This window comes from Aotus nancymaae, unplaced genomic scaffold, assembly GCF_030222135.1.
Source record: "Aotus nancymaae isolate 86718 unplaced genomic scaffold, 86718_ANA_hifiasm-v0.15.2.pri h1tg000029l, whole genome shotgun sequence".
Classification (NCBI taxonomy): Eukaryota; Metazoa; Chordata; class Mammalia; order Primates; family Aotidae; genus Aotus; species Aotus nancymaae.
Window position 1 is genome coordinate 53,817,879 of NW_026988442.1, and position 16,985 is coordinate 53,834,863.

At 36.3% G+C, this 16,985-nt stretch overlaps 1 protein-coding gene across 10 annotated transcripts in view; it reads right to left on the bottom strand.

Moving 5' to 3' along the window:
- PKP4 (plakophilin 4) overlaps nucleotides 1-16,985 on the bottom strand; it is a 229,461-nt gene that overhangs the window by 94,788 nt on the left and 117,688 nt on the right. For all 10 annotated transcript variants that reach the window (XM_064382735.1, XM_012454880.3, XM_064382736.1 and 7 more), the window contains exon 3: nucleotides 10,236-10,348. In XM_064382735.1, the coding sequence (XP_064238805.1) occupies nucleotides 10,236-10,348 (113 nt within the window). The remainder of the gene's footprint in view (nucleotides 1-10,235; nucleotides 10,349-16,985) is intronic.

Sequence of the window (16,985 nt, forward strand, 5' to 3'; positions counted from 1 at the left end):
AAAACCTATTGAAATACTTTATTAATATGTACACATAATTTAAAAAGCTAATGATGAAGAGTAAGGGCTAATAACATAATTCTTATTTTGATTCAATAATTCAATACTGTTAAATAACTTAATTATAGAATGTGAACTGTAAAAAATTACAGAAAATAATATTTTAACTAAAATTGTTCTTTCAAAGATAATTAAACAATGGCATGGTATACATATTTTAAATGTATGAGCCTCTCAATTTTAAAAAGTGTTAAAAAAAATTAATACAACTAAGGTGCCTTCATTTTAACCACAAATATTCAAATAGTCTTAATCTGAAACATTGATGCTATTAACCTGATCTTTTTGTGGTTCTTCCTAACCACATTATCCATTTAACATTTAAAATGCTCAGTCTGATATAATACAGGCAATATATTTTGGAATACTTATTCACTGTGATTAAAACATTTTGTAGTACAACATTCTAGGTTCAAAAAAGATTAAATTACATATAAAAGGTATCTTGTTTAAAATCCAAATTCTACATGGTGACATTTTTAGCTTAAAATAGGTTAGCTTACTGCAATACTGGTTGAAATACCTTGGAGTCACATGTCCTAGGGAAGACTTAGTTATATTAATTTAACTCACATGTATAGAGAGACTGGTCATTTGAATTTGTATGTCCCAGGTGAAATTGGCTTGTGAGTGGAATGGCGATGAGATATCATAATTAAAAATGCCTTCTGGAAGAACTGTGGTTGAGCAAACTGCTCCTCCAGATAAACAACTTCTGTAGAGTTGCAGGTCAGTTTTGACTAATTTGGTATATTTCAGATGTGGAACTCTTTACTGTGTTTACAACAGGAGTTGCATCACAAAAATGCAAAGTTACCAAATTTGCTCATAAGAGCATCAATTTAATACATATTCATCTGGAGATCCCGAGGGTTTCTGGTAATTATATTCAAATATTGAATAGTTTATTCTTCATTTAGCCTGAATTAGAAATGAAGTTAAGGAGCTTTAGAATATTTGACCATTAAGAGAGTCACTAGTGACCAAATACACTAGAAATTAAAGACTAAATCATTACAGACAACTAACTCACCAATAAACAAGCATTTACTAAAACAGGAAGCAAAGGAGAAAGGAAAGAAGGCAAGCCCACATGAGAGAGTGGGAGGACGGGTGGACGGGCCAAGGGCAATCTCCCTTTGCTTCCACCTCCCCCAACTTACGAATGTGTAGAGCAAAACTCTTGATACTTATTTTCCTCTTAAAACTCAATACCCAGCAGCACAATTCACAATAGCCAAAAAGTGAAAATGACCCAAATGTACAACTGATGAATAATAAACAAAATGTGGCATATCTATATGATGAAGTATTATTTGGAAATAAAAAAGATCAAGTACTAATACATGCTACATCATGGGGGAACCTTGAAAATTTCATGCAAAGTGAAAGATGCCAGAAACAAAAGACCACATATTGTAATAATATCATTTATTAGAAATGTTGAGAATAGGCAAATCCATAGATGCAGATAGGAGATTAGTGTGGGTTTCAAGAGCTGAGGAAAAGGAAAAATGGGGGAGGATGGAGGAGTCTTTGTTTTTTTTTTTTTGGAATGATAAAAATGTGTTAAAATTAAGTAGTGATGGTTGCACATCTCTGAATATACTTAAAAACACTGAATTGTACACTTCAAAAGTATGTGCCATATTTTATGGCATGTGAAATGTATCTCAATAAAATAATTATTTTATAAAAAAGCTCTTTCAGTCAGGTTTTACCTGGTGAGAGCACTGAAGGTCAAAGGGACAGAACTTTCTCAAACATCCTTCTGAAGTGGTAGATTAAATAAGTAATAAATTGTCAAAGTACAAACATTCAATCTATTCGAAGATTCTTTATTTTTTTAAAGAATACATTATTTGAAGAGATTTATTTCTCAAGGACTTAGAAATATTCACTGAAGAAAAGATTTGAACCACAAAAAGGCCTTTTATGCTAATGTCAGCTCTAAAACATTTTTAGGCTTTTTAGTAATATCAACTGAAACCTGATGGGCATCAGCAGATGAACCAATCAAGTGTAAAAAATAAAAAATCTGAATGGCAGTGGGGAATCAAATCTTTTCATTAAAAAAATAGCAGTTCTTTTCTTAAGTGGTGGTAAGAACACTATTTGTCAAGACTGCATGACCTTTTTGAAATCATAAAGAATTCTGTTTTAGCAGGGCTTTAAGCTAACTCAAAAAGAACAGATAATCTTAAGAAGACTGTGAAGTCCTTTAATTTCAACATTGCCACCCATTTTCCTAATACCAGCAGCAGCTAGCCAAAGAATGAACAATGTGAAGCGACCAGCTGCTTCTGAACGAGATAATCAAATTTCAAAATCATGTGCAGAAAGCAAAAATGAAAATTTGAACTGTGCTTTACTTCCAAAATTGCCGTTAATATTTTCTACAATTATTAAAAGGTCCAATTTGTAAATATATAGTTTTTACTTCAATATAAATAGAAACTTAGGGCTTTGTTTTAGTAAGGAGACAAACTATGATTTGGAAAATCAAATATCTGGAACCAATTTATGACCTACAAAGAAATAAACTTTCTCTTTCACCATTTACAACTTATCTAGAAGTAAATAAGAAACAAAGAAGAGATAACCAGGATGAGTTTCTGGAAAACGATAACATTCCAAGTCTGTTATCAAGAATAGTTTTGAAATTCTTTATTATCAAATTTCAGAGACAGTTTCTAGAATTCTAAGATGATCATATTTCATTTATAAAATCTTCAATTCTAACTAAATACTTTTAATACTTCTAGTTTTTATTTTTAAAATTTTTTGTAGAGACAGGGTCTCACTATGTTGGCCAGGCTAGTTTCAAACTCCTGGCCTCAAGTGATCCTCCTGCTTTAGCCTCTCAAAGTGCTAGGACTATAGGCATGAACCACTGTGCCTGGCCTATCCTTTCAGTCTTGTTACACAACAAGCTGAACCACGAGTGTAATTTTTCTGCTTGAGTGAATTGTGAACACAGGCCATACACTGTACACCTGAACACTGCATTCATCTTGCGGTATTTCTCCCAGCTGAGTCTTCCACTGTGTGCACTTGCCATGGGAAGGTTAAACTGGTCTCTAGCCTGCTAAGTTAGCTTCCCTAGGCCATAAGCTATTCACCCCTGGAGAATTCTGCGGGCATGGAGAAACCATTAAAAGTTGTTTAAAGATTTGGTGTATGTGCTTGGCTGAGGAGCCAATGGGGCAAAGCTACCATATGTAGGATTATGACTGAATTCCTCTAAGTCAGAATCTTGGCCTGGTGGAACCATACGGGAGTGCCATGGGCCCTCGGTTGGCCTCAAATTGCTGGTCCCCTGCTGTCCTCGCCAGCAGGCCCCTGGTGCAGAGAGCCCCTCATCCTGGGAAACAAAGTGTGGCCGGAAAGGCGGCTGCCTCCTTGCCCATCACACAACGCATGTAGGGAACCTGGTACTAACCTATTCATAGATGACCTGTTTCTGAGTCGGGTTTCGTATGTAGCAGAGCAACTCCCAAGTTGTGATCTATTGAAAGTCAGCCCTCAACACAAGGGTTTGTAAAAAAAAAAAAAAAATACCAAACATAAAAAATATAAGAAACAAACAAGGCAAAAAAAAAAAAAAAAATCAAAAAATGTTTAAAGAATACCCTAGCATATCAAAATAGGACTTTAGAAACAAGATAAAAAGTCACCTGTGGGGAGTTACCTCAGACTTAAATTAAAAAACATTTTTTTTTAAGAGAAAGAAATATAGCAAACTTTTAAAAGTGATTGCCTCTTTATGGGGGGGTTCAATGAAAATGTTCTCTATGTCAATTGTGGTGGTGGTGGTCGTCACACAACTATAGCCCAAAAGTGCTAGTAAAGAATTGTAAAACTACGCTACCAAGGGTTGAATTTCATGGTAAATCACACTTCAATAAAGTTCACTTAAAATGTATAGTAGTTATCTCTAAATGGTAGAATCATGAATTTTTCTCTTTATACTTTTCTGAACTTTACAATTTGTCTAAAAGGAACATCATTTAACTCCACAATCAGTAAAATACAGAGTAAGAATATGGTCTTGTCCACACCCGTGCCTGCTTCGGTGTCCTTGGAGTGTAGGTATAAGGGGAAGTCCTAGGGGGAGCAGATGGGTGCAGAATCCAAGTGGGCCCTGCAGTGTGGGCTACTGGACCCTTTTACTCTCGCTCTATCCAGTGAAATCTCAACCCAGCTAATGTGAGAATGATACCCCATCCATGACATTGCAGGGAATAAAAGAACAAGTCCCATGCTTATCAAAATTTGGATTTGAAGGATGTTACCTATGGAGACATGAGATTTAAAGGACGTATTTCCCTCTGAGGATTCTGTGCTATGAGATTTCCCGAGATGAGCTGTACATACCCCAGCATCCCCTGGGAGTCATTTCTGTTGCTAAGACGTGTACACTATGCACCTGCACAATGACAGGCAACACAGGCCATCTCACATCTCAGCACTTGTTGCCATCCATGACTCTAAAAGTCTCTGCAGACAGAAATAGTCATGGCAGGCTGACTGCTTAGTGGACCTAAAACTATCCATCTACATATGCTAACTATTATCCTGGAGCCAAGCTGTAGTGTCCAAAGTGGCTCCCTAGAGAATTACTTTTAGTTAAGGTGCTATTCCATCCATTTATATTCCATTTAACAATGGAAGAAACAGCCCTATGAGCTTGTTTTTGTAATTTACTGGAAAGACACCACTGAGGACACTGCTTGCCTCATCATACAGTGGTACGTTAATGCAGACACACGGGAGAAACCACTTAAGCCTCAGTCCCAGGAACGGTGGATCCTCCTGGGCAGCCTAGTTTGTTTTTCTCTTACAGACATGTGAATTGTGGAATTCATTAGTGTTTCTGTCTTTAGCATGGCTAACAGGTCACTCAGAGCGAACATGGCATGGAATGTTGCAAGATACATTTTGTGTACTATTTTAACCTTGGCTTCATCTGATTTTTCTGTATTTTATCTTCTTTTCACTCTAATTTCCTAACTTCATTGTTAGTTTTTGTAATTTGAAAGGTCTTTCAAATACTTTTAGATGAAATATTAAATGCATAAGTAACTACAGCATACTCAGAACAAATGCAGAAATGCTTTTTCTTCCCTATTAACTGATTCCTTTCAATGAAGTGAAATATAACTATACTCTACTTAATAGAAATGCAGATAAGCCATAACTTCATCAATTCATTCCAAAACCAAACTTCAATGAGGTGAAATACTAAATAACAGATAATATTATCTGCATAGATAACCTTAGTGTATTTGGTACAAATGAAAAAAGGCTAAAACTTCTCTATTAAATGAGACCATAACCCACCTTCAGGGCTTTTCAAGATTCAGGGATTATTTCTGGTCTGATATATCATCTCTTCATACAAACTTCATCAACTCCAGATTAAAGTTCATTATAAATATGTTGATAGTGCTAATTTTATTAAATTTTTTTTAGAAGTAAATAAAATCAATGGAAAAGTCATCAGAAATGAGTTTTTTATCTTGTTTGGAAGACTACTACTTCCAAAGAGTCATGAATAGAAAAACTATGGAATTTTATCTTTAGATTTTTAAAACGTTCTCAGCAAGGCATACTAAAAATAAACTGCCAATGATTATTATGCAGTTCACATTTTAGGAGACTTCCTGGTAGGTACAAAAATATGCAGAGGACTAGTTTCTACCTATAAAATGGATATGTCTTCTGGCATGGCTAAAAGTGAATCTTTGATCCTACAAGTGTAAGGGAGCTGAACTGCTCACTATTAGAGCCACTCATTCAGGGAAGAGGATTCCACAGTTGATCTACCACAAGATAAGCATCATGAAACAGGTATTAAACAGGACCTCGTGCCACTGCTGCATCCTTCTTCACAGGGTGAGGCCAACCATGGCAAAAGCTTTGGAGAGGTGAAAAGGTAAATAAAAACAAATGCTTTCCATTTTCCTTTGAGTCATTAGTGTCATCTTTGGATGAGGAAAAGAAAGAAAATCTTACAGATCACCTTACCAACTCTGCCATAGGAGCCAAATCCAACACTGTAAAAGGTAACTAGTGATCAAATCTCCCATTTTGCTGATTAAACTCATTTCATGCAAGAACAAACTGAATCAAACAGAAGCTTAATGGCCAAAAGAAGCAATTCCACTTTTAATTGGTATTTTTTTTAGCAAATTGGAAATGGCAGACAGGAAAGGGGGCGTGGGTCTGAGAGCTAATTTCTGTTCTTCTGTACCCCTTGGATTCTGGTTCTGAGACTGACAATTGGCAGGCACTGGAGATGGGGATCTCTCAAGTGACACAATAAAAAACTTTAGCTCCCCTTTCTAACAGGCCCCTTTCTAACAGAGCTCCTTGCTCTGGTGGTCACAGAGCAGAGAAACTGTGCCAATAGTCTTCTTAAGGTCTGTTGAAAAGTACCCTCAAACTGTGAAGAGGGCAGATATGAGATGCAGAGATAGAAACCCAACAATACCAAGTAGATAACCTAATGGCAAAGCACCTTTACTTGATGTGCCTAAAGCATCCTGGACTTAAGGTTCATTAACCATTCAATGATCAACTGGCTGGGTGCCCACTTGCTGAGTGCCAGGCACTGTGCCAGGGCTGTGGGGATAGAATGGGCCTTACTACCTGTTGAGCAGCTAACACATGCACAGGGAAACAGTGATAGGAATTCAGATGAGGGCGGTGACTTTTCCTGAGAAACTTGAGAAAGGCTGTAAAGAAAGCATTTAGTTGGGACATCAAGAATACATGGGAATTCAACAAGAGAAGAAAGTAGGGCAATCCAAGTGGATCAATTACCATCCCAACCACAGCTCAGAGATCACTGAATGAAGAAATCTACCTTACTCATAACCCTTAAAATTTCATAATAGATTCCTACCTGGCTGTCTGGCCTCTTTATTCTGTTTTACACACAGTACTCTCAAGAAAGAAAAACTGCTTCCAATAACCATCACCAACAATAATAACAACTTTCAGTAGGTCTCCCTTAAAGATCTAATAAAGTTCTTCACAATTAAATGTCAGCTTCACCTTTCCAATTTCACAAGCCAGTAGGTTCTTTTAGGACATCTCCAGACACTGAGCCCCTTAGTGGTCTGGAGCAGCTGTAATGTGGGATCATGTATGCCTTTGTGCACATTTTCCTCCTTTCCCTGGTCAACCCCACTCCCATTTCTGCATGACCTATTCATTCACCCGACAATCACTGGTGGAGCCACAGTCACATGCCAGGCACAGTGACAGGCACTGAGAACCAGACAGGAACCACAAAAGAAATCACTGACAGAAACTACTGCTCACAGTATGTGTTTTACTTACAGATTTTTAACAAACATATGGAATTAGCCAGCTGAATGATATAACCTTAACATTCTTTAACATTTTAAAATTTGTAAGTCCAGAACATCATCTGATAGCGATGCATACACCAACCACTCCCTCATTGAACAGTTGTTAACATTTTGTTATATTTGCTCCAGATGGCTCTCGAAAAAAATGCTACAGATTTGGGGAAAGTCTAATTCCCAGTATTGTCCTTCTTTCTTCCTTTCTAGTGGTTCCACTATCTTAAATGGGTGTCATTCAAAAATATTTTATACTTTTACTTCACATGCATACACTGACAAACAATACCAAATACTGTTTAATTATTATACAGTATTGCTATATATATATTTTAAAACTGCTAATACATTATATCCTCCTATAGCTTTTCTTCTGCAACTTAGAGCTTTCCAAGTCTGTTTTGCAAACATGTCCTTGTTTATACATGTAGATCTTGTTATTTCATTGTAACTGCTCTAGGGTTTCATTTTAACTGCTTTAGAGTGTACCTTTTAACAGTTTATTTTCCATTTCCATCCTGATGAATGTATGGTCTTTGTAATTTTTTACTTTTGCAAATGAGCATCCTTTGTATCTGTTTTACTGTGCATACCTGTCAGACTTCCTCCAATGGTATCCCAGTTCTTGGAGTGTGAAATCTTACTCTTTTGCCCACTGATTCTCTCACTCATGGTCCAGTTTTATTTTATGACATGTATTTTAAGGCAATTTTTTAGTTTTACAAAATCAGAACTCATTCAAAAATACATGATGAACAAAGCACACTGTGAAACTGTCCTTCCTATCCTCTTCAATACATCTCTTCTTATTTCTGTGCCACACTCAGGTGCTATAATCTCACACCTGGATTCCTTAGCTCTAGTGAAGGTATTTGTGTGTGTGGATGGTTGCTTAAATTGATGTTTCTGTGAGAGGATGGGCACTGACAAGTCCTATTCCGTCATCTTACTGACGTCACTCATAAATCTGTTTTACACTATCTCACTGTGAGCTCATCTTTAGTGGTGCCATTTTCTCAGCTGAGGACTCCTGAGTACTGTGGATAGTTACATTTGGACTAAAAACCCACATATGGTAGAAGCCTGGCATTTGCTAATGGCAGAGTCCTTCAAGGACATGGCTTAGTGTAGTGATCTTAAGTTCAAACATACCATCTTGAGCGCACACAAGGCTTCATTCTTTGGCTCCTATATGGGTATTAAACCCACCTCTGGTGTTTACTTTGAGGTCTGACAACTGTTCTCACATCTCCTACAGAGGTAGCTCAAGCTTCTGGCTCTGGTTTTCAGTGCTCTTTCTAGTTTCAATATCTGGAGATTTTCCCTCCTCTTGTGCCATTTCCTCCAGGTATTGGTCTTTATTATAGATATACCACGTATATCTAGAAGTTTATCAAGAGAATTTCTATTTTAATTTAGTTAGCTATATTGACAGAATAAGAAGTCCTAACTAAATTATTTAAAATGTTGATTTACCTTTCTATTAAAATATAATTCTGTTTAGAAAAACAAAACAAGTTGGCTCATACCTTTTAGAAATATATAATACCATACTACTGAGTTTGTGAATTGCTATTTTTGGTGCTAAAAATATAGATAATTTCTAAAAAAAATTAGAGAATTAAAGCTAATTTTTGTTTTCAGTTTTAACTTCCTTAAGAAGTTATTTCATTGGGTACTGCAAAGTCTGAGTTAGAAATTTCTAATTTATAATTTTACACCTTCCTTATAATTCTCTTCCTATTAAAAACCTTCCTGGATATTTGTAAAACAATTACATAATCTCATATTTGTTTTGTAAAGGTTTTGTTGACCGTTATTTATATGCTTTATGCCTTACTAAACATATCAATATACACAACTGTTAAGAGTCAGAGATGAAAAATTCACATGACTACAACTTACCAGCCCAATAGTTTAAAGTTCATACCAACAATCAGCTAGAAACAACAGACAGCATTCTATTCACTAAGAAGTTTTTTTGCCCATGAATAATACAAGATACTGAAAAGTAGAACAATTATGAGGTTAGAAATAACTGAGAGAAAAGTTATTGCAGGCATGTCTACCTAAGTGTAAGCAGATCAAACTTAAAACTGCAAGCAATGAAAGCATTTTATAGCAGGTTTTACAGAAATAAGTAATTATTAAGAAAATCTACAGGTTGGATGAGCAGTGACTTAACTATTTGGAACATGCAGTAATTTTTACAGGAATGATGCTTTTAAATAGCATGAGGTATTTAAACAAAAAATAACAATCATGATTATGTTTTTATACTAATGCACTCTTCTTGTATTTACTAAATGTGAGTACAGTAAATTATTCCATATAGTAATTAGTTCATGTGAATTCACAGAGTTCTAGAAAAACCAAAGTAAACCGAAGGCATTTTTAAAAGTTAATGCAATCTTATCATTTAGAAATATTTCTTAGTTAAAAAAAAAAATCAATACCAGGTGTTCAAAGCACCAGCCAATTAGCTTTACCAAATGATTAGCAATTAATCACGACAACATCCATTAAATTGGGTGCACATATGAGGAATCTGAAGGCAGCACAATAGCTTTTGCTACAAAACATTGCCAATGCTATGGAAAACATTTCAAGCACAGGATTGAGGAATAGTCAACACTGAAAGAGGCTTCTCAAAATTAGAATACATGGACATTTTTGGTTTCAAATTCTGGAAGGCAAGTTAACAATAACAATACTAACAGAATCGTTTGCTGCATACGGAATAACCTGGTAAGGCATGTAACTTCAGTGTGCATAAAGATGGAGCCATTGGCCCTGTACCTGGTGCTGGCGATGCTTGGTGATTCTGCTCCAAGCCTACATCTTTCTAGCTGACTGGCAACAATCTGCCTTTCCACTTCCAGTTCTCGGGTGAGTCGTTGAAACTGAAGCTCCTGTGATTCAAGGAAATAAAAGGCATATAAGGTGCTGAGGTTTGCTGCCCAGGCAGATATATAAATTAATGTACGTCACAGGAAACACAGGAACATACCCATAACATAAAGCTATGGTGTGGCTTTGTGAAAGGCAATTTTTGTATGAAATAAATGACCTATTGATTCCTAGCTTTTTCAAATCTAAAGGCAATAGAGTATCAACCTTTGTTTGGAATAGAAAACATGTAGATTTTTATTTGCCTTTTCTCATTTTGGTTCTAACTGAGATCTTTAAACAGTACTTCTACTATAGTGCCTTATTAAAGTTAAGGCTTCCAGAGACCTTACTTTATGTATCTATATTAGAGGCACAGCAAACAATTTAAGTTATTTATTCCCAATGGCTAGTTTTTATATTTCTCATACTACATGTCAGCATAGTTTAAAAATATATAAAGCCCCATGATCAGAATCACTTTACCATGTTTGATATACAGTCTTTTAAGAAACAAAGATTCCAATGCTACAGAAAATCTTGCCATATTGATCTATGATATAACCAACAAAAATCTGCTGTGTCTGAAACCAATCCTGTGCCACTGTGCAAAGGGAAAGAAGGAACACAAGAAATGAAAAAGACTAAGCCATAACATGGGAATTTAAAATACATTTAAAAGCTGGAAGATTGTCTACAGAAATTATATTCTTCAATCTATGTTGCAAAATGAAGGCAAACAAGTTCTATGAAAGGAGAAGATGTTTTAACTTTATTTGTATTTCTCTCATTGTTAGCTTGATGGGATCTTAATACATGGAAAACATGTCATGTTATAAAATATCTAAAGATCAAATACATTCCAAAGGTTTTAAGCCACAAATAGCATCTCAAGCTCCCTTGTGCCATATTATCTCCTTACAAGTCTACTCAAAGCAAATGCTGAACTATAAGTAGTTTAATGTGATACCTGCTAGTTCAAAATACCAGACATATGAGTAACAAATGTAGAAACTAACAAGAAATAAAATGACCTAAAATATTATTTATGACTATATGTATATATTTGTTTGCCATCAAAAACTTTTAAAGTATATGAACTCCTCGTGAAATCAGGCAAACGTGCAATTGCTTGGCAGCACTGGCTCTGCAAATTGCACAAGATGTTCTTAGAATAATTTTTAAGAAACAGTCCCTAAACTCCTTACCACTTTCTGATATTGAGAATCCTTTTCTAATGACCCCAATTGGTGTGGGCGTATTAGACAGGGCCTAGATGAATAATAGCTGGCTCAATAATGTTGTACAGTATGATCATAATAGGTAAGTGGGACAATGCCTGACTCTGCCTAACAATTCTTAGGTTCTTAATAAATGTTCAGTAACAAAAGACCAGATAGACATAAATTGTTCAGCAGTCAGTACCAGGCTAAGATAACCAATATGAAAATACTATTATGCTTACCTCACACTTATTCTTTCTTTGCTCTTAAAGAGCAACATTTTTTTGTGTGTGATAGACTTCCATTCGTTCGCTTCTTTTACTCACGTGTTGCTATATGCATCTTTTCCCATAACACTGCCTGCTTGTATCAAGCTGGGCCAGGAAAGGACTATTCAGGAATCCCCAAGCATTCCCCAAGCCATCATATTACCTTTGTCCTCTGAGTTCAGTGGCTACTAGGGATCGAGGGCCAGAGTACTATCCTCATTCTGGGATGGCCAAAAGTTACCACATCAGGTCTAGTATGGTATGAATATATATTTCAAATAAGAACATAGAAAAAAATTCCATTCACAGAAAAAAATTCCACTGTACAGGAAATTTTTACCATGTTTGTGGCTGCCTATGACCTTTTAAACAACCATTCAAGGAAATGGTTGGGAAAGTTACTGCTTGAAGGCAGAAGTTGGAATTTCCCATAATTCCTTCCCTCAAAAGCAGAGACAGGTAACTTTGGCTCTGCCAAGAAGGTGCACTCATGCCAGACTGTGATGCAGGTGCTGACACTGAGACTCTGACTCTAGCAAACAGGACACTCATTTTCTCTCTCCATTGCCTTCTTGCTGAACTTCCTGCATTATGTCTCAAGGTCAAGTTTCTGACATGGAAACAACCTCCTGTGTTTGATGGCTGTAACAAGTTTCTTTACCTGATTAACTTTGTGGCACGAATTTGGATACCATTCCTGGGATCTAGTCTCAAGTCTTATTCTCCAGTACTTGTAACAAACATGGGAATTCACTAATAATCCCTTAATGAATTCCTTTTCTGCTTAATTAGCCATGTCAGTTTCTGTATCTTATAACTGGAAACTTTGATTGACATACCCATAGAAACAATTTACAGTTCTTGAGTTGCTAGGAAAGCCTATGTAGCATGATGTAGCTACACTTATTTAAAAGTAGGGCCATTCCTTTAATATTCTTATGGACTGAGTTAAGTCCATATGATATCCCAACTGGATGCAGAACCCATACTATTGAACATCACTGACTACTGTTATCAAAACCATTCTACCTATTATGTGCCCACAACTTCTCACAAGTAGGACTTCATTAAAGTGCCAAAAGCAGAATATCAAGAAGCTATAAAGCACGGAATTTGTAAATGTTACCTAACACCTGTGAATGTTTACAAACAAAAAATCTGCTTTCTTGCAAAATTATTACTATTACCCCTACCGAATGTAAGTTGAACATACACATGTGATTGGCTCCAAGATGTATGAGTGGGATATCAAATTTCACAATTCAGTCTCTACTGGCTTCTTTGACTGACTGATGAGGAAGAGAGTATTATGCAGTCATATAAAAACACATCTAATAATTTCCAAAAGAACACTCATTAAGATGATAATGCAGAGACATCATCTATGAAGTTAAATTCTTATATTTTATCCTCTAAACAAAAAATGTGAAGACTGGTTCTTAAATCAGTATCCCAAACTTGGAATCTAAATTATAGAGGGAGCTCATATTTGTTGTTTTGTGAGAAGAAAAAAGCTAATGTTAAAAGCACTTGCCAGTGATTTAATGTATAAAAATTTCCTCGTAGAGCACAGCAAACAAAACCACACATGACTTTAGAAAGTCAAGGCTACTAATATGCTATAAAAATGGAATCTGTTCACATGTGTTACAAAGCTTTTCTTTATATTTACTGCATCCCTTTCAAGTAAGTATACTGATAGATATTCTTTGAGAGAGAGTTAAGGGAATAGATGAAAATAAAGCTGCACTTTCAGTTGAGCCATATTTGGTAGACAAAGCTACACTACCTGAGGAAGCTCAGGGAAGAGCTGGCTGCCCCATCTGCCAGCAGGTGGTCTGTGGTCATCAGCTCCTTCAGGGGTGTCTCAGCTGCATAGAGCCCCCTTACCCATGGGCACACCCTCTGAGAAGCTTGTATTCAGGCAGTGATTGAGGTAAGAATATAAAGACCAGACCCAGATTTGCTCCTTTTGGCCTTGGCCAAGGCTCTGTCAGCCTGATTTGGAATTCTCCCTTGCCTAATTCTGCTTTCCCGTCCCCTCTTCTCCACAGGTGTTGATCCCTGACAAATACTCCACATGCAAAACTCCATATCAATGAGAATCCAACCTGAAACGGTCTTTTTATTGTTTCATATAAATTTCTATGATAGATTTCTCTCTCCCAGTTAAAAAATAATGTGAGACACTTCAAAAATACAGAAAATTCTAGACAATAACACAATGAACTGTAAATCTGACCCAGCTATAGAAAATATTTCGCTACATTTGTTTCCTATGTTTTGAGAAGTAAAATATTACAATTTTACTTTAAAATACAATAAAATTCCTTGGTTTCTCTTTCCTAGACCCTATTCTCTTTTCTTCCCGCCCTAGAAGGAATCATTACCCTAAATTTGACGCTTACTATTCACATGAGTATTTTATATTACTACTACATATTTACAGAGCTATAAATGGCAAATGAAATAGTAGCATTGTTTTGTATGTCCACATAATTTATGTAAATGGTATACTGTACAGTTTTTGCAGACTGTTTTTACTGCAATATGACTTTGAGATTTATTAATATCAATACATGTAGATCTAGCTAATCTATTTTCACTGCTCAATAGTATTCCATTGCTATCACATAATGTCTTTATACGTTCTCATCATGAACTCTGGGTTGTTTCCAATTTTATGTAATCATAAACATTCTGTAAAATAAGATTTCTTGTGTAAACCATCTTGTGCACATGAAACATATTTCTCCAGAGCTAAGAGACCTAGAAGTGGAACTGCTTGGTCAAAAGGTACACACATCTTCAGTTTTGCTTGGTAATGATTATCAGGTTACTTTTCAAAATAGTTGGACTAATTTATATTCCAGTCAGCGATATTTTGAGAGTTTCAGTTTCTCCACATTCTCACTGATGTCGGTTTGTATTTTGGGCCTTGAGTTCCTCTTCCCTTTGGTAGTCTGATAGGCATAGAACGGTATTTTGCTTGTGCTTTATTTTGTATTTCCCTGGTAACTAACATCTTTTCCTATGTTTGCTGAACATTTAAGTTTTTGAATCTCATAGGTATCATACCTCTCAGGGGAAAATGTCTTCCTCCTGCCAGCACCCAGGCCTGTCCTCTTCTGTGGGACAGATATCTTATCAGCTTTAGCCAATGTTGTAGTTTTGGGAAGTTCCAGCTTTGGGCAAGGGATGTAATTTGAACCCTCACCTTAGACTGTCCTCAAATGCCTGTGGCATGGAGCTGTCAAATGGCATGCTCAAGATCACCCAGACCTTGCCAGATACCTTCAAAGTAAAAGCCAAGTTTACTGCTTAGGATTGTCATTTGCATTTTGGTTTTGGTTTTTGTGAATTCTTTCTTTTCTTTCTAGCTTAGACTTGCTTTTAAAAAGACAATTTAAATATTTTATTTAGTATGTTTAGTTTCTTTCAGGGGAAAGACTGATTAGAATATTGAATCTGCAATATACCTCTTTAATATTTTCTCTTAATTTCTTTGAGCTATAGTCAGGGAGAATTTCTCAGCACTACCTTCAATTCACTATTTCTCTATGTGTCCTGTTTATGGTTTATCTCATCTACTGAACTTTTTTTCAAAGACGATACTTTCCATTTCTGAGAATTATTAGTTCTTTTTCATGTCTGTTCCTGCATGGTTATTGGCTGTGAAATCTCTTTTTTCTTTTGTTTTCCCTTCCTGTTTAGGTTGACTTTTACTTCAACTCCCAAGTTACTCAGTTCTAAATAAGGCTTTAAAATGAGTAATTACTGTGTTTCTTCCAAATAGAAATACTAGGATATTGCACATCTAGTCACAAGGCTACTGTTTTCCTTCTGGCTTTCAGAAACCCCAGGTAGCTTTCAGAATTAGGTCTCTGCACTCCCGCTCCTTTGATAAGCAGGAAGAGCTCCACTCCAGTTCAAGGCTCAGTCCCTTGAACCGTTTTCACTTAACACTGAAAGCAGGGCATACCTCACCCTCCTGTGGCCTCCTAGTCTCTCACCCTCATTAAGTCCTCACTGACGGCCATAGTGACATATCTCCTGACCCTTTCCAACTGTGCCCTGTGGAAGCCTCATTCCAGTTTACAAACTCTCTCTACAAACTCTTTATCTTTTAATCAGAATGTTCTCCACCTCTGAGTTACTAAGAATACTCTCCACTTCCAGGCTTTAACTGAAATGTAGTTCTTTCTTGAAAATACTCAACTTTCCTACAGCCCTCTCTGATGAAGACTATGTATTCCTCCACACCCCAAACCCAATGTGACTCAAAGAGTGGAGAGTGGAGATAGTGTGCTCCTGGCTCCTTACTACCTCTAATTATTAGCATAAAGTTGTTCACAATACTCTTCACTGTCAGTATATGTTATATAATTGTCCTCATTGTCAGTAGGATCTGCAGTCTTACCTCCCTTACATTCTTGATATTAGTAAATCATGTTTTCCTTTTCTTCCTAATCAGTAAAGACCATTATTCTTCCAAATATATGCAAAAAGCTCATTGTAATTTGAGCCTCGAGCCATCTAGCTCAGTTGTCCATTTGCACCATTACTGTGGATTTACTTCAAGTGAGTCCAGCTGACTAATTCAGGAGTAGCTGCAATAGCTACTACAATTATAGTGACAACGATTAAGAAATATCAGCAGGCGCTCAGTTCAGGCCATCAGCTTGACAACTCAACTCCTGCCCCCACACTCATACTAATCCTCAGTTCTCTTCCAGGCTTAGTGGAGGGAGTGTCCCCCTTCTCACCCAAGGCTGGTCTCTGTATGCTCTCCTGCCTCCTCCAGAATCTTGCTTCTCTCTGGAATCCTCCATGTTTCATTTTAGTCTAATGCTCAAATCCTTCTCTTCTGAGAACATATCTTCTTGATTATAGGACTCTTCAATCTCTGTTTCCTTCTCCTCTGACTTATATTACCTCTTTCATTGAGTATTTTTCTTTAAATTGGCTCCTTTTTAAGAGAGCATCATTCTAGGCATTGTAGTCATTGAAATCCTGGTTTCCAACGCTTGTGTATTTTTCTTAATATAAAATACATAGTAATTTTTAGAATTGTTTATCTGTGTGACAAAAATCATTTCATGCTAGCAGTATAAGTACGACATACCAAAAGGCAACATACCTTTCCATGACTATATATCTCAGCAGGA